We start from the raw sequence: 19024 nt of genomic DNA on the forward strand, positions 1-19024 counted from the left end.
ACCCTAACCGTAACCCTGAACCTAACACTAACCCTAACCCTAAACACTAACCCTAACCCTAACTGTTGAGTCTGTGTTTACAAGTGCAGTTATAATGAATAACAGGACACAGACAACAGAAGTAAGTAAACAGGTCTTTAGTGATTGGGGGTCAGGGCAGAACTGAGGTACACTTTGCTCCGCAGGGTTTATATACCGGTGTGGTCACCACCGGTACTACAATGTACAGGAGCCGATAAAAAGTAGTCCATCACCTTAAGGTATCCTCTTAAGGTAGTACAGGTTACATACACTACAATTCCTCCCCTTTTAGCTTAACAGTGGACACCCCCAATTAATACACTACATGGATAACATATATACAATTTACACACAAGAACTGTTCAAAGATTCCGTCTCTGAGGAGGCCTCCTGATCCGGGCCGGATAACGCCTTTCAGGGATCACTGGTTCCCATTGCTGGGGTGACTCATCCACTTGATCTCCTATGGATTCAACATCATCCAATACGTTCGAGTCTGAGGTAGATGCTACAGGCTCAATAAATTCTTCAACTGGTGTCTCTGCCATAGACATGGGGTCGACCCTTGTTCTCGATTCCACAAGTTGGTCAGCATGACGTCGTATTACGTTCTCTCCAACGTCTACCGTGTACATCAAGGGTCCCTGTCGTGCACAAATTGTCCCAGGTTGCCATTTATCATCCCTATAGTCCCTGGCCAACACTGGTTGTCCTATTTCAAAACTATGAGTGGCCTTTTTATTTACATGCTGGAATTGCTTGTGTTCGACTTCCCGTCGCACATTGGGTTTTAACAAATCCAACCGGGACCGCAACCTTCTGTTATAGAACATTATGGCAGGGCTTTGATTTGTCACTGCATGCGTGGCGTTTCGATACGCCATTAGGAAATTGTCCACCTTGTGTTGTAGTGGAATATGATCTTCACTCATGGCCTTTATCGCCTTTTTGAACGTTTGTACAAATCTCTCGGCCAACCCATTTGTAGCCGGATGATATGGGGCAGATGTATAGTGTTTCACCCCATTCTTTTTCATGAATTTCTGGAATTCTTCTGACATGAACTGTGGTCCGTTGTCTGAACATATTTGCTCCGGCAATCCATTCCTTGCAAATATGGTTCTTAGAACTGCAATCGTCTTCTCAGAGGTAGTGGTCGACATCTTAATCACTTCTGGCCATTTAGAATGTGCGTCTACTGCTATCAAAAACATGGAATCCATGAATGGACCTGCAAAGTCGATATGCACACGTTGCCATGGGGCTGAAGGCCATTCCCACGGATGCAGCGGTGCAATTAGAGGTGCGTTCTGAACTTTTTGGCACCCTGAGCAGCTTTTAGTCAGATCCTCTATTTGTTTGTCGATACCTGGCCACCACACATAAGCCCTAGCAAGGCTTTTCATCTTGACTCCCCCCAGATGACCTTCGTGCAATTCTTTTAGAACTCTCTCCCTTAATTTAGGAGGAATAATCACCCTTGTTCCATACATCAATGTTCCTTGACATACGGACAGCTGGTCTCGTCTGGCTGAGAATGCTGGTAACAGTGGTTCGCCATGTGCTGGCCATCCCTTCACTGTCAAGTCGTAGACCCGAGACAGTGTCGGGTCATTTTGGGTCTCTCTCTCAATACCCGCATTAGTGACTGGTAAGCATTCGATGATGGTCGAGTGAAATATCTCGACAGGGTCAACTGCCGGTGCCTCTTCCGCTGTAGGTAGTGGCAGGCGCGACAGCCCATCAGCATTACCATGTTGCTTTGTACCTTTGAACTCAATATCATATTGATGTGCCCCTAGGAAAAGGGACCATCTCTGAAGCCTCTGCGCCGTCATTACCGGAACACCCTTCTTAGGGTTGAAACTGGAAACCAACGGCTGGTGATCTGTCAGCAGTGTAAACTTTTGGCCTTGCAGGTAATGGTTAAATTTCTTAACTCCCCACACGAGGCTGAGAGCCTCCCTATCTATCTGAGCATAGTTGCGCTCAGCGGAGGTGAATGATCTGGATGCGAAAGCGACTGGCCTTTCCGAGCCATCTGGAAACTTATGTGAGAGCACTGCCCCGATACCATATGGAGAAGCATCACAAGCTAAGCGAATAGGCAGCGTTGGGTTAATGTGAGCCAACACTTCCTTAGAGGTGATCAGTGCCTTGCTCTTTTGAAAAGCCCGCTTACAATCATCGCTCCACTTCCATGGTATTCCCGTTTGCAAAAGAGTGTTTAGCGGGTGTAACACCGTGGATAAATTTGGAAGAAACTTGTGGTAATAGTTAACCAACCCGAGGAACGACCTCAACTGGGATATATTTTCCGGTGCTGGAGCTTTGACAACAGCTTCGATCTTGTCAGGTAACTTATGGAGCCCCTCCTGGTCAATGACGTGGCCACAGTACGAGATTCGCTTTTGAAAGAACTCGCATTTCTGGCGATTAGCTCTTAGCCCATATTCTTTCAATCTGATGAGCACCTGCTCCAAATTCGCGAGGTGATCATTATCGTTATCTCCTGTAATCAGGATGTCATCCAGGTAGCATTGTGTGCCTGGGATTCCCTGCAATACCTGCTCCATGGCCCTTTGCCAAATCGCTGGAGCCGATGCCACTCCAAAAACCAGCCTATTATACCGATATAAGCCCTTATGTGTGTTGATCGTGAGATACTGGCGTGACGCTTCATCAACTTCCATCTGTAGGTACGCCTGCGCCAGGTCTATCTTGGTGAAGTGCTTTCCGCCAGACAGCGAAGCGAAGATATCTTCAATCCGCAGAAGCGGATATTGCACCGTGTGAAGAACTGGATTAACAGTGATCTTGAAATCGCCACGGATGCGAACCTTCCCAGGTTCCCCCGGCTTGTTGCTCAATGAACGCTTCATGACAGGAACAATGGGTGTAGCCCATTCGCTCCAGTCCACCTTGGACAGTACCCCTGAACGTTCCAGCCCTTCCAGCTCTGCTTCCACAGCAGGTCGTATCGCATAAGGCACCGGTCTGGCTTTGAAAAATTTTGGGTTTGCATGTTCTTCAACCTTGATGGTTGCCGTAATTCCTTTCAGTTTACCAAGTCCCTGTTGGAACACCTCCTTAGCATCGTCTAAGATTTTGGACAGTCGTTTAGGTTTGACGTCGTCCTCCTTACAGGCATCCACAGTCAGTGCTTGTATGGAATGCCAGTCCAAATTTATTCTCCGGATCCATTCCCGTCCCAGTGGTGGCGAACCTCCATCAGGTAACACGTACAAGTCCATTTTCTGACTTTCTTTACCATTGTAGACCACATTTACTTTTATCTTTCCTTTGGGGTATACTATTTGCCCCGTGTATGTTTTCAATACAATCTCCGTATCCCTCAGGGGAATGTGCGAGAATAACCTTTTGTAATCTTGCTTATTCATGACCGTTAATGCCGACACTGTGTCCAATTCCATCTTCACTTGGACTCCTGCTATCCGGAGCATGACCCAGATAGTTTGGTGGTCTGCTGTGTTACTCACATTATGTATTTTCAGACAACCCAGTTCCTTACTGCTGGAGTCTGAATCCGTCTTTTGTTCATCCGAACTGTTCTCTGTCACCTTGTGTACTTTTTTGTACTTCTCCTGCGGTGACTTTTTGCGGCTGGTCTTCTTTCCTGACCGGCATACTCTCGCTATGTGACCAAGTTTGCCACATTGCCTGCATTCTTTGTCTTTGAACCAGCACTGGTTCTGGTCATGCGTTGTCCTTCCGCAACGATAGCACTTTACTGCGCCCAATGCCATTTCATTGGTGTTGAATTCCAGTGGCCTTTGCTGTATCTCTGCAGCGGCCCGTGCTGCTGCCTCATGGGATGCTGCAATGCTGAAAGCTTTGTCCAGCGTAAGATCCTTTTCCTCTAGCAGTCGCTTCTGGGTTCCTTCCCCTAGGAGCCCACACACAAACTTATCTCTCAGTGCGTCTGCTAGTCCTGTTCCGAACTGACAGTACTTTGATAACTTGCGCAGTTCTGTTAGGAATTCAGCGTTGCTTTCTTCTTTAAGTTGAATTCTTTTGTAGAATTTAAATCGTTCCGCTATCAGCAGCGGTGTGGGGTTTAAATGCTCTTGCAGGATAGTAACAATATCCGCGAAACTCTTCCCTACCAGTTTGTCTGGGGTTACCAGGTTCCTTAATAACCCGTATGTCTTCGCACCCATCGAGTTTAATAGGGTTAGTGCTTTCTTATCATCCGGTACATCATTCGTTCTACAGTAAACTTCGACGCGTTCCACATAAGTGGCCCAATCTTCCACATCGTTGTCGAAGGCAGTGATGTTACCCGTTTTCGGCATCCTTGCTGAGTTTCTCCTTTCCCTTCAGATATTATTTAATATGATGACTTTTTTATTTTTATTTAAGATGCCGGCTTTTCCCGCGCTTGTCTTCTTCCCCCCCCGCCGACTCAAGATGGCGATTCCCGCGCTGTTGCTGTCCACGCCTCCCAGCGGTCCTTCCTGCCTTTATTTTCCCATGTATACGCTTCCTTGCACTGCTGCTCTTGTTGCACCGCCGCTCCCGCGGTCCTTGTGGCAATAAAGCGTTTTTCTGGCTGCTGCGCGTCTCTGCCCCGATTGCAGTCCGGCCCCTGACACCGGCTGCGGTCGTGTTCTCCGCCCTTTTTCTTCGTTTTCCCTCCCCTTCTCTCACTGACAACTCAGCCGACTTCCCCCCCGTGCCGCTCGATCGGGCTTACCCGCCGCTGTCGTAGAAGGGATGATCACTGCCTGTTGCTGATGTTGGACTTCGTGTCCAGAAAACCAACGCGGGTTCCCGATGGCCTCCCGTGCGATGCAGTGCTCAGCAGGATGTTGAGGGCGGATGCCCTTTTCTGACGCTCGTTTCTGAGGACGAAGCTTCCTTGGAATGGGCCCCAGAATCAGTACTGGGGGAGGGGATGCAAAACTGCCACTAGGTACGATCAGACTCGTCGCCACTGTTGAGTCTGTGTTTACAAGTGCAGTTATAATGAATAACAGGGCACAGACAACAGAAGTAAGTAAACAGGCCTTTAGTGATTGGGGGGCAGGGCAGAACTGAGGTACACTTTGCTCCGCAGGGTTTATATACCGGTATGGTTACCACCGGTACTACATTGTACAGGAGCCGATAAAAAGTAGTCCATCATCTTAAGGTATCCTCTTAAGGTAGTACAGGTTACATACACTACACTAACCCTAGAGCTAACCCTAACCCTAACCCTAACTCTAGACCTAACCCTAACCCTAACCCTAGACCTAACCCTAACCCTAAATGCACCCTAACCCTAACCGTAATCCTAACCGTAACCCTGACCCTAACCATAACCCTGACCCTAACACTAACACTAACCGTAACCCTAACCCTGTCCCTAAACCCTAACCCTAGACCAAACCCTAACCCTAACCCTAGACCTAACCCAAACCCTAACCCTAACCCGAGACCTAACCCTAACCCTAAATGCACTCTAATCCTAACCGTAACGCTGACCCTAACTCTAGCCCTAACACTAACCCTAGCCCTAACCCTACCCCTAACCCTAACCCTAGCCCTAACACTAACCTTACCCCTACCCCGAACCCTAGCCCTAACACTAACCCTAACCCTAGCCCTAACACTAACCTTACCCCTACCCCTAGCCCTAACACTAACCCTAACCCTAGACCTAACCCTAACCCTAAATGCACCCTAACCCTAACCGTAATCCTAACCGTAACCCTGACCCTAACCATAACCCTGACCTTAACACTAACACTAACCGTAACCCTAACCCTGTCCCTAAACCCTAACCCTAGACAGGGCAAATATATAAGGGCAAGGCTGGATGGCATCTATTTTAATGCAAGGAGTCTTGCAAATAAGGTGGATGAACTGAAGGTGTTGATAAACACATGGGAGTATGATATTGTTGCTATCACGGAGACATGGTTGAGGGAAGGGCAAGACTGGCAGCTCAATATTCCGGGGTACAGAATCTTCAGGCGAGACAGAGGGGGAGGTATAAGAGGAGGGGGTGTCGCAATATTAATTAAGGAGTCAATTACTGCAGTAAGGAGGGATGATATATTAGCAGGGTCCTCTAATGAGGCCATATGGGTGGAGCTTAAAAACAAAAAGGGGGCAAGCACTTTGCTGGGAGTGTACTATAGGCCTCCAAACAGTCAGGGGGAGATAGAGGAACAGATATGTAGGCAAATCTCAGAGAAATGTGCAAATAATAGGGTAATAATAATGGGGGATTTCAACTTCCCCAATATTAACTGGGATAGTCAGAGTGTGAAAGGCTCAGAGGGTGTAGAATTCTTAAAGTGCATCCAGGAGAGCTTTTTGAGCCAGCATGTAGAAAGTCCTACAAGAGAGGGGGCGGTACTGGACCTAATTCTAGGGAATGTGGCCGGCCAAGTGGAAAAAGTGCTAGTAGGTGAGCACTTTGGTGATAGTGACCATAATATGGTAAGATTTAAGGTGGCCATGGAAAAGGACAGGGATGGGCCGGAAATAAAGGTTCTAAATTGGGGGAAGACCGATTTTAATAGGATAAGGCAGGATCTGGCCAAAATGGACTGGGATCAGCTACTTGTAGGAAAATCCGCATCGGAGCAATGGGAGGCTTTCAGAAGGGAGATTGAGATCATACAATGGCAACATGTTCCCGTAAAGGTCAAGGGTGGTTCCAAAAACCACAGGGAACCTTGGATGTCAGGGGATATACGAGAATGGATTAGGAAAAAAAGGAGGGCTTTTGGTAGATACAAAAGGCTAAAGATGGAGGAAGCCCTAGAGGAGTACAAAAAGTGCAGGGGGATACTTAAAAAAGAAATTAGGAGATCAAGGAGGGGCCATGAAATAACACTGGCGAGCAAAATAAAGGAAAATCCGAAGATGTTTTATAAGTATATTAAGGGTAAGAGGATAACTAGGGAAAAAATAGGGCCCATTAGGGACAAAAGTGGCAATCTGTGTGTGGAGCCGGAAGATGTAGGAGGGGTTCTAAATGAATTTTTTGCATCTGTTTTCACTATGGAGAAGGACGATGTAGACATAGAAATAGGGCGGGGGGACTGTGATATGCTCGAACATATTAACATCGAGAGGGAGGAGGTATTGGCGGTTTTAGCTGGCCTAAAAATGGATAAATCCCCAGGCCCGGATGAAATGTATCCCAGGCTGCTGTGTGAGGCAAAGGAGGAGATTGCGGGGGCTCTAACACATATATTCAGGACCTCTCTGGTCACAGGGGATGTGCCAGAGGACTGGAGAACCGCTAATGTAGTACCATTATTCAAGAAGGGTAGTAGGGAAAAACCGGGGAACTACAGGCCAGTGAGCCTAACATCAGTGGTAGGAAAATTATTGGAAAAAATCCTGAGGGACAAAATTTGTCTCCACTTGGAGAGGCAAGGATTAATCAGGGATAGTCAACATGGCTTTGTCAAGGGAAGATCATGTCTGACTAATTTGATTGAATTTTTTGAGGGGGTGACTAGGTGTGTGGATGAGGGTAACGCAGTGGATGTGGTATACATGGATTTCAGTAAGGCCTTCGATAAAGTCCCGCACAGGAGACTGGTCAAGAAGGTAAGAGCCCATGGAATCCAGGGTGCCTTGGCACATTGGATACAAAACTGGCTTAGTGGCAGAAGGCAGAGGGTGATGGTCGAAGGTTGTTTTTGTGACTGGAAGCCTGTGGCCAGTGGGGTACCACAGGGATCGGTGCTGGGTCCCTTGCTGTTTGTGGTCTACATTAATGACTTGGATATGAATGTAAAGGGTATGATCAGTAAGTTCGCGGATGATACAAAAATTGGTAGGGTGGTAAATAGCGAGGAGGGTAGCCTCAGTCTGCAGGACGATATAGATGGGTTGGTCAGATGGGCGGAACAGTGGCAAATGGAATTTAACCCGGAAAAGTGCGAGGTGATGCACTTTGGGGGGACTAACAAGGCAAAGGAATACACAATGAATGGAAAGACCCTCGGCAAGACGGAGGGTCAGAGGGATCTGGGTGTGCAAGTACACAGATCCCTGAAGGCGGCGGAACAGGTGGATAAGGTGGTAAAAAAGGCATATGGGATACTTGCCTTCATTAGCCGAGACATTGAATATAAGAGCAAGGAGGTTATGATGGAGCTGTATAAAACACTGGTTAGGCCACAGCTGGAATACTGTGTGCAGTTCTGGTCGCCACACTACAGGAAGGATGTGATCGTGTTAGAGAGGGTGCAGAGGAGGTTCACCAGGATGTTACCAGGGCTGGAGCGCTTCAGCTATGAAGAGAGACTGGGCAGATTGGGTTTGTTTTCCTTGGAGCTGAGGAGGCTGAGGGGGGACATGATTGAGGTGTACAAAATTATGAGGGGCATAGATAGGATGGATGCTGAGGAGCTTTTTCCCTTAGTAGAGGGGTCAATAACTAGGGGGCATAGATTCAAGGTAAAGGGCGGGAGGTTTAGAGGGGATTTGAGAAAGAACTTTTTCACCCAGAGGGTGGTTGGAGTCTGGAACTCACTGCCTGAAAGGGTTGTGGAGGCAGAAACCCTCACAACATTTAAGAAGCATTTGGATGTGCACTTGAAATGCCATAGCATACAAGGCTACGGGCCAAATGCTGGAATATGGGATTAGATTAGACAGGGCTTGATGGCCGGCGCGGACACGATGGGCCGAAGGGCCTCTATCCGTGCTGTATTACTCTATGACTCTATGACTCTATGACCTACCCCTAACCCTAGCCCTAACACTAACCCTAACCCTAACCCTAAATGCACCCTAACCCTAACCGTAACCCTAACCGTAACCCTGACCCTAACCCTACACTAACCCTAACCCTAACCCTAACTCGTACAGGGTAGACTTCAATTGAATTAACCTAGGCTGGGTTTGAACTCAGAATCTGCACGTTTAAAACTAATGAGCTGAACATTTTCTTCATCCTGGACCTCAGTTTTATCAGCATTGTTCTGGATTAGGGACCCAGGAGCCATGTTCCCGGTGAGCTGCGCTTTGTCCTGTGTGACCTGTTTCTTTTAGCGCGCGGTCCCATTAAATTCCCCGCCTGCGTGGTGTTTCCAGTGGAGAGGCCGGTGAGCGGCCTGCGCGGGACCTTTCCCGTTACTGCGCAGCTGCTTAGAGGGAACATCGCCCAGAGGTCATGAGTTCAAGTCCTACCATGGCAGATTGTGAAACTGAATTTAGTAAAATCGGGTGATCTATGGGCTGGCAGCAGGAAAAGCGAGCGTGAAAACTGCCCGCTTGTTGTAAAAACCCAACTGGTTCACTAGTGCCCCTTTAGGGAGGGAAGCCTGCCGTCCTTACCCGGTCGGGGCCTACGCGTGACTCCAGTCCCACACCAACGTGGCTGACTTTCAACGCCCTCGGGGGCGACTAGAGATGGGCAATAAATGCCGGCCTTGCCAGCGATGCCCAGATCCCGAGAGCGAATTAAAAAAAAAAAAACAATAGCTAAGAATGTGAACTCTCTGAGGCGGGGAGACAGCAACGGAGTCAGCAAATCGATTTTTAAATATATTTTCCAAAACAGGAAAAGCTACTAAAGTTAATAGCTTTTGAACTAAGAGGCCCTCAAGCAAAAAAAATATTTGCTCTTGAGATCTGGCCAATTGCGTTCTTTCTCCCACTGAAGAAAGGACTGTCAGAAAGTGCACAAAGTGGGGCAACACTGTTACACAACAACAATTGCGGAAAAGATAAAAGAATCCACAATCGATAAGAGAATCAATTTTTATGCTCATTAAATGTACAAGATGCAGAACGAATGGGTTTTTGGTATGCGTTTCATGTATGGAAATCAATAATTACCTAGCACTGTATGCTTAAGGATAATAGAATAAAAAACCTTTCATACTCTCTCACAGAATCTGCAAAAAACAGAATGTCCAGTAACACTCCACTGGCAACACATGATGTGAACTTTGGTAGTTCACGCTGAAAATTGAAGAGGAGCAGGTGAATTAAACGATGTAATTGTAGCTGAGAGCTGTGACCCCAATTTTATACTCATGTCACCTTCTTCTGCTAAACATAGCGACAGATTAAACTACAGCCAATGAAAATGATTCACCAATTTAACTCGGGCTACAGTGTGGGCACCTACTATAACAATGGCGCTCAATCAGGGATGGTAAAATTAGTTTGATTGGCCATTCTTCTCATTGCATCAATGTATGATCTTCCTGGGGTTGCCTCCAATGTTCAGTAGTGGTTCAGTGACTAGCACTCTCGCCTCGGAAGTCACACAGTCATGGGTTCAATTCCACTCCTGCTGACGCTTCCAGTGCCAGTACTGAGGGAATGCTGCACTGTCGGAGGTGCTGTCTTTTCTTTTTATTCATTTCACGGGATGTGGGCGTCGCTCGCAAGGCCAGCTTTTATTGCCCATCCCTAATTGCCCTCGAGAAGGCGGTGGTGAGCCGCCTTCTTGAACCGCTGCAGTCCATGTGGTGAAGGTGCTCCCACAGTGCTGTTAGGGAGGGAGTTCCAGGATTTTGACCCAGCGACGATGAAAGAACAGATGGCGTGTGACTTGGAGGGGAACTTGGATGTGGTGGTGTTCCCATGCACCTGCTGCCCTTGTCCTTCTAGGTGGAAGAGGTCGCGGGTTTGGGAGGTGCTGCCGAAGAAGCCTTGGTGAGTTGTTGCAGTGCATCTTGTAGATGGTACACACTGCAGTCACGGTGCGCCGGTGGTGGAGGGAGTAAATGTTTAAGGTGGTGGATGGGGTGCCAATCGAGCGGGCTGCTTTGTCCTGGATGGTATCGAGCTTCTTGAGTGTTGTTGGAGCTGCACTCATCCAGGCAAGTGGAGAGTATTCCATCACACTCCTGACTTGTGCCTTGTAGATGGTGGAAAGGCTTTGAGGAGTCGGGAGGTGAGACACTCACCGCAGAATACCTAGCCTTTGACCTGCTCTTGTAGCCACAGTGTTTATGTGGCTGGTCCAGTTAAGTTTCTGGTCAATGGTGACCCGCAGGTGGGGGATTCGGCGATGGTAATGCCGTTGAATGTGAAGGGGCGGTGGTTAGACTCTCGCTTGTTGGAGATAGTCATTGCCTGGCACTTGTGTGGCGCGAATGTTACCAGGCGAGATGTTTAACCGAGGCCCCGTCTGCCCTCTTGGGTGGATGTAAACGATCCCGCGCATTATTTTGAAGACGAGCAGGGGAGTTCTCCCTGGTGTCCTCGTGAATATTTATCCCTCAATCAACACCTAAAACAGATAATCTAGTCATTTGTCACATTGCTGCTTGTGGGAGCTTGCTGTGCGTAAATTGGCTGCCGTGTTTCCTACATTACAAACAGTGACTACGCTTCAAAAGAACTTCATTGGCTGTAAAGCACTTTGGGATGTCCTGAGGATGAGAAAGGCACTATAGAAATGTACGGCTTTCTTCCTTTTAGCAGCGTTAAAAGTCATTCAGTGCACGTTGAATGTTTTGGGACACCTGGCTCTTTTGTTTGTTGTTCAACTCAGATTTATTCTTTTCCTGCACGATACAGAGTATCGTTCTCTCATCAGAATCCCGCTTCGCCGTGTTACTTACGTTGCTTAATTCAATTTATTGGGTGATTCAAGTTCTCAGTGTGTAAACTGACTTTGAATGGTTGGGGGTCGAGTATTGCTTACAGTTATTGCATGGAATGTAAAGTCCGGATTTTAACCCGGGGCGAGAATCAAGGTTGGGATCCTACCAGCCCCCCCCTCATCTTGGAACGTTCCTTCACCGACTCCCGCCCGAAGCCGGTGGGAATGATTTAGAGGCTAGTGGGTGTGAGCAGGAAATTGTGTGGCTGCAGACCACAAGGAAACGGTCTCTGAGTAGGGACATGAACCTGTGGAATTCTCTACCACACAAGGCAGTGGAGGCCAATTCATTAAATATATTCAAGAAGGAGTTACAGTAGATATATTTCTTAAGGCTAAAGGGATCAAGGGATATGGGGAGAAGGCAGGGACAGGGTACTGAATTTGGATGATCAGCCATGATCTCATTGAATGGCGGAACAGGCTCAAGGGGCCGAATGGCCTACTCCTGCTCCTATCTTCTATGTTGCTATGTTTCTATGCACTGTCGAATGGCTAGTGCTGAGGGAGCGCTGCACTGTCGGAGGGGCAGTACTAAGGGGTGGGGGGAGGGCAGGAACAATCCCAATCGGGGGGAGAGGGGGGAAAGGGGAAGCTTAAGGTTTCCTTGTGGGGCCAGGAGGAGCCCAGCTTTCCGTAAAGAGACTGACCTGGGCCTCTTGTGGCCACTACCAGCTTGCCTGCTGTCAGCTTTTGGACCGTGATTTTGCCACTGTAACGAGGCCCACAGTTCCCTGGGGTGGGCAGCAGAACATCGCCAGTTAAAATGGCACGCATCATGAATGGTTCGGGAATGCTGCAGGAATTTCTCCTGACTGGATTTTAACCCCCGCCCCCTCCCCATTCCTGCCGGACTGGGTGGGTTATAATCAGGTCTCGCGTACCACGGAAGATCTGCAGCGATCTCCTCTCAATGTATTTGTGTCACAGTTTACGTGTAATAATGTGTACGAGATGTAAAAATCCCAATACTGCAGAGGCTGATCCAAAAGCAGAAAGTGCCAGAAACAGAGAGCGGGCCAGTCCAGGATTTGCGGAGGGAACAGACAAGCTAATGTTCGGGTGTGGAAGCAGGGTCTGTATCTGAAACCTCTGCTGGTCTGTTCTCACCACAGATGTGGACTGACCTGCCTTGTGTCTCTGGTATTCTCTGTTGTTTTGGCTCAGTGTGGCGTTTGTTCGTCACGCCATGTTTGAGCTGACAGGCCTGTGAGGACACTCAGCAACATCCGACACGTTTCCAACCTGCTCACCTCAGCCACAGACTGTTGAATTCCTCGCTGTTCATTACCAGCCCCATGCTGTGAAGAGCTTGCTGTAGTTGTTCAGCTGTCACGGCTCCCCCAGGGTGCAGACAGGACGGCTGGAAATGGGATTCCATAGAAAACCCCCTGGAAACCAATTAAAAAAACAAGTTGGAGGGAGTTCGTCAGACGGGCGAGGCTTGGGGAGATCCCGGGGACTTTTCATTTAATTTCATTTTTTTAATATTCATCCTCAGGATGTGGGAGTCACTGGCAAGACCAGCATTTATTACCCAGCCCTAGTTGCCCTGAGAAGGAGGACTTTAGGAGGATACGGGGAATGTGCAGGGAAATGGGATTAGCTCCCGTTGAAGAGATAGCACAGGCACAGGAGCAATGGGCCGAATGGCCGCTTTCTGTGCTGTAATTTCTCTGATTCTATGAAATCGGTGTGAATATATATCTGTTGATCTGTCATTATTATTAATAATAATAATAATAATCAACTTTATTGTCATTATTAGTGCACAAGTGCAGTACAACGAAATGTAGGCTTGTGGCTCCCAAGAGTGTACATTTAGATTAAGACATTTAAACATTCAACATACATTTGGCAGCACGGTGGCATAGTGGTTAGCACTGTTGTCTCACAGCGCCAGAGACCCGGGTTCGAATCCGGCCTCGGGCGACTGTCTGTGTGGAGTTTGCACATTCTCCCCGTGTCTGCGTGGGTTTCCTCCGGGTGCTCCGGTTTCCTCCCACAGTCCAAAGATGTGCAGGTTAGGTTGAATGGCTATGATAAATTGACCCTTAGTGTTAGGGGGGATTAAATACGTGGGGTTACGGGGATAGGGTGGGGTATGTGTTGGTGTAGGGATTACGGGGATCGGGTGGGATATGTGTCAGTGCAGGCTCGATGGGCCGAAATGGCCTCTATCTGCACTGTGGGGTTTCTGTGATTCTGTGAAACACAATAAAGTGCATTGGCAGATGTGCAGGCTTTAGAGTTTATTTGTGGAGTTCAGTAGGATGACAGCCCTGGGAAAGAAGCTGTTCCTAAATCTGGTCGTACGGGTGCGAATGCATCTGTAGCACCTCCCAGATGGCAGGGGGGCGAACAGACTGTGGCTGGGGTGGGTAGGGTCTTTGATGATGGTCCGTGACCTCCGTAAACAGCGTTTCTGGTATATGTGCTCTATGGTCGGTAGCCGGGTGCCGGTAATGCGTTGGGCAGTTTTGACTACCCGCTGCAGGGCTTTCCAGTCATAGTAGCTACAGCTGCCATACCATACTGTGATACAGTTTGTCAGGATGCTCTCTATTGTGCAGCGGTAAAAGTTAGAGAGGATCAGGGGTGACAGGTTACATCCCTTCAGCCTCCTTAGGAAATATAGGCACTGCTGGGCCTTCTTCACCAGAGAGGAGGTGTTGAGGGACCAGGAGAGGTCTTCCGTGATGTGGACTCCGAGGAACTTAAAGCTGTCCACCCTTTCCACCACAGCCCCATTGATGTGGATGGGGGTGTGACTTCCGCCTTTAGACTTCCTGAAGTCCACAATGATTTCTTTGGTTTTCTTGATGTTAAGGGCCAGGTTGTTGTCGGCGCACCACTTCATCTCTTGCTCTCATCTCTCTTTGATCCTGAGAAACCTACATGCCATAGGGTTCCAAAAAGAATTCCACGTAATTCTTAACACAAGTATCGATTTTTATTTTTATTTTTCCCTTATCTACTTTGGAAACTGAACTTCAAAAGAAAGAATTGTAGAATCCGATCTGTTAAAGGTCTGTTTCTGCTCCTGAACACACCGCAACATCTCATTCAGCCAATAAACATACACGTAACCCTAATATTGATTTTGCAAAAGCTTTATACAGTAATTGAAATTTAATGAGCACTCAAGTTAACGGGAATGCATTCGATGGCCCGGGATTTGCAGTCGGGAATGAGGGTGAACTGGCAGCGTTCGCTGGCATTCCGCCTTTGAAACTGACCGCAACTTCGGGATCTGGCGCATGCTGAAATCCCGAAGTTGCGATCTGTCATTGAGAGCTCCGACACTGGATGCTCTGTGACCGCCCCCACAACCCCCCCACACAGAGCCGGCAATCAGTGAAATCTCGTAAATCATCGAAACTGATGAAAACTTCAGCTCTTCCGCAGTCAGTACGCTGTTAAATTCCCCACTAAAAGTTAGACCCAAAGGGATTGGGTGTAACCGAGGTTTTAACAGCGCATTAACTGCTAAACAAAGGTTAAGAGCTTGGAAACTAATTTTCATTTTGTGCAGTCTGAAATTTGTCCATTTTAATAAAAATTAAATTTTTAAGAAACTTTTCAAAAAATTTTTTTTTTAAAGTCTGTCCATCTTTATTTCAGATTTTGCCCTTTCCCCATGTGAGAGCTCCAATCTTTCTTTTGCTCTCTCTAACTATTTTTAAAAGTTCGAATCTTAAGAAGTTACTCACTTCCTTGTTCGTTGTCTGTGAGAATTCTGCCTTTTGATTGGCTGCTCAGACAGCCTGTTGACGTCACAGCAGCTCGCGTTAGGGGATCCCCATTAAGTTCCGTTGAATTGAATTGAAGATTAGAAACCCCAAACCTCTCAACACAGGGATCACGAGATCCTCGTGCGGAGCGGACTTCGGGGCCAGCGCCGAACGCCTTCGCATTGCTGCTGACCGCAAATTCCAGGACATTATCTTTACAGAAAGTCCAAGGTTTTGCGAGCTAGATAATTTGTAAGCTGATTTCAACAACAAACAAAGAAAGAACTTGCATTTCTATAGCGCCATTCATGGCTTCAGAACGTCCCAAAGCACTTTACAGCCAATGAAGTACTTTTTGAAGTGTAGTCACTGTTGTAATGTAGGAAACGCGGCAGCCATATTACGCACAGCAAGCTCCCACAAACAGCGATGAAATAAATGACCAGATAATCTGTTTTTCAGTGATGCTGGTTGAGGGATAAATGTTGACCAGGACACCGGGGAGAACTTCTCCTGCTCTGCTTTGTGTCAGGGGATCTTTTATGTCCGTCCGAACATTTATCACATTGCGGTTTGTGGGAGCTTGCTGTGCGCAAATTGGCTGCCGCGTTTCCTACATTACAATGGTGACCACACTCCATTGGCTGTAAAGCGCTTTGTGACGTCCTGAAGTTGTGAAAGGATCGATAGAGATACAAGTCTTCCTTTTTAATCTAAATTATTTGATGCAAGTGATGAGCAGCTGCCTCAAGCTACGCCAGCAAAGCTCAGACTACATTAACCAATCATCTGACAAGTGGAAGACTACCGGCTCCCTCCCCATCACCCACCTTTCATGTACTTTCTGTTTAAGTAAAATAAGATAATTTTCAGTGTTTTCTTCAACGTTGCCTGATCTTTGCTGCAGGAGGCAATTGTTGGGATTCTGGAGCTTGGGCCCAAACTCCTGCAATTGCTTTGGTTGTACGTTCTTTATCCACTCCGTCTTCCCAACCTAGGGAACAAAACTGCAAAGTGATGGGCATCAGCACTTTCGTGTAATATCATCGTACTGGCTTCAGTTGAGGCCCGCAGGACTGAATTATTGATCTGGGACTTAGTGAGCTGATGAGGACTGCACTTGGGTTTGACCAGTTACACGCATTCAAGGTCACTTCTGTAACCTAAGAGCTTATACTTTCACTTACTGCACTGAGGACATTGGAACAGGGGTAGTCAACCCATGGCTCAGTGGGAAGCACTCTCGCCTCTAACAATTAGAAGGTTGTGGGTTCAAGCTCCACTCCAGGATTTAAGCGCATAATCTAGGCTGACACTCTAGTGCAGTACTGAGGGAGCGCTGCACTGTCCGAGGTCCTGCTATTTTGCAGGAGAGTTATCCTGGTCAATATTTATCCCTCAACCTACACCTAATTATCTGGTCATTATCTTATTGCTGTTTGTGGGAGCTTGCTGGGCCCAAATTGGCCACCGCGTTTCCTACATTACAACAGTGACTACACTTCAAAAGTACTTCATTGGCTGTAAAGTGCTTTGGGACGTCTTGAGGTCATGAAAGGCACTATAGAAATACAAATCTTTCTTTTTTTCTTCCTGCCAATTTTAAAGTGGGCGCGAACCCACTTACTGTAGATGGCATAACGTAACCACTAAAGTAACATTTGTTCCCTATTATTGCGCATGACCATTTCTAGCTTCATTTAACTTTTTGAATTGTTGAATTTTATTGAGGAATAGAGAGGAATGTTTTAATCTCGTGAGTATTTGATGAAACCGTGACCCAGATTTTGTTGGAGTGGGGCATCTCGCGACGAGCCCCATTAGTTAGAATTTTTTAGTTAGGTTTGTGAAAGGCGCGATGTAAATGCAAGTTCTTTCTTTCTTCTTAATAAATACACCTGAGCAGCGACTTCCTTATTGTGCACTCGCCTTACCTCAGCGTCCTGGAAGCGGCTTACAAAGTCTCCAAAGGAAATTCGGGAAAGCCCAGCAATTCCTAAACTACAAACAAAGAGATTAATACAGGCACAGCTTAATAATTAATATCAACAAAAGTTGTCCCATCAGCAGAAAGGACACTGAGCAGAAATGTTAAACAAATATTTTACATAAGAACATAAGAAATAGGAGCAGGAGTAGGCCATACGGCCCCTCGGGCCTGCTCCGCCATTCAATAGGATCATGGCTGATCTGAATCTAGACTCACGTCCACTTCCCTGCCCTCTCCCCGTAACCCCTAATTCCCTTATCTGCTAGGAAAATGTCTATCTCCGTTTTGAATTTATTTAATGTTGCAGCTTCCACAGCTCTCTGGGGTAGCAAATTCCATAGATTTACTACCCTCTGAGTGAAGAAGTTTCTCCTCATCTCAGTTTTGAAAGGGCAGCCCCTTATTCTAAGATTATGCCCCCTAGTTCTAATCTGTGTCTGTCTTCACAGTAGGAGACACAAAAAACATACCAAAAATGGTGGGAAACCAAGGGTCTAATGAGGGTGAGGAACTTAACGTAATTAATATAAGTAGAGAAAAAGTACTGGAGAAACTAATGGGACTAAAAGCCGACAAATCCCCTGGACCCGACGGCCTACATCCTTGGGTTCTAAAAGAGGTGGCTGAATAGATAGTTTTGATCTTCCAAAATTCCCTAGATTCTAGAATGGTTCCAGCGGATTGAAAGGTCCCAAATATAACACCGCTATTCAAGAAAGGAGGGAGAGAGAAAACAGGGAACTCCAGGCCAGTTAGCCTGATATCAATCGTCGGGGAAATGCTGGAATCCATTGTTCAGGTCGTGGTATCAGGGCACTTAGAAAATCAAAACATGATTAGGCAGAGTCAACATGGTTTTATGAAAGGGAAATCGTGTTTGAGAAATTTATTAGAGTTTTTTGATGTTGTAACTAGTAGGGTAGATAAAGGGGAACCAGTGGATGTAGTATATTTGGATTTCCAAAAGGCATTCGATAAGGTGCCACATAAAAGGTTATTACACAAGATTAGGGCTCATGGGGTTGGGGGTAATATAATAGCATGGATAGAGGATTGGTTAACAGACAGAAAACAGAGAGTAGGGATAAACTGAATTTTTTCAGGTTGGCAGGTTGTTACTAGTGGGGTGCCTCAAGGATCAGTGTTGGGGCCTCAGCTATTTACAATCTACATTAATGACCTAGATGAAGGGACCGAGTGTAATGTATCCAGGTTTGATGACGATACAAAGCTAGGTGAGACAGTAAGACAGAGAGTCTGCAAAGGGATATCGATAGACTGAGTGAGTGGGTAGTAAGGTGGCAGATGGAGTATAATGTGGGGAAATGTGAGGTTACTCACTTTGGTAGAAAGAATAGAAAAACAGAATATTTTTTAAATGGTGAGAAACTTTCAAATGTTGATGTTCAGAGAGATTTGGGTGTCCTCGTGCAAGAAACACAGAAAGCTAGCGTGCAGGTACAGCAAGCAATAAGGAAGGCAAATGGCATGTTGGCATTTATTGCAAGGGGGTTGGAGTATAAGAGTAAGGAAGTCTTGTTACAAATGTACAGGGCCTTGGTGAGACCACACCTGGAGTACTGGGCACAGTTTTGGTCTCCTTATCTAAGGAAGGATATACTTGCCTTGGAGGCGGTGCAACGAAGGTTCGCTAGATTGATTCCTGGGGTGAGAGGG

The 19024-nt window shown here is 46.9% G+C and overlaps 1 protein-coding gene across 1 annotated transcript in view; it reads right to left on the reverse strand.

Moving 5' to 3' along the window:
• Positions 1–19024, reverse strand: part of LOC147106459 (EF-hand calcium-binding domain-containing protein 6-like) — a 144463-nt gene that overhangs the window by 77901 nt on the left and 47538 nt on the right. The window contains exons 5-7 of the mRNA XM_086009660.1: positions 17292–17358; positions 16188–16351; positions 12877–13014 (exon numbers count right to left, since the gene is read on the reverse strand). Coding sequence (XP_085865786.1) covers positions 12877–13014; positions 16188–16351; positions 17292–17358 — 369 coding nt within the window. The remainder of the gene's footprint in view (positions 1–12876; positions 13015–16187; positions 16352–17291; positions 17359–19024) is intronic.

The sequence above is a fragment of the Somniosus microcephalus genome, chromosome 16 (assembly GCF_052327205.1).
Source record: "Somniosus microcephalus isolate GS21.2 chromosome 16, FLI_Smic_1.0, whole genome shotgun sequence".
Classification (NCBI taxonomy): domain Eukaryota; kingdom Metazoa; phylum Chordata; class Chondrichthyes; order Squaliformes; family Somniosidae; genus Somniosus; species Somniosus microcephalus.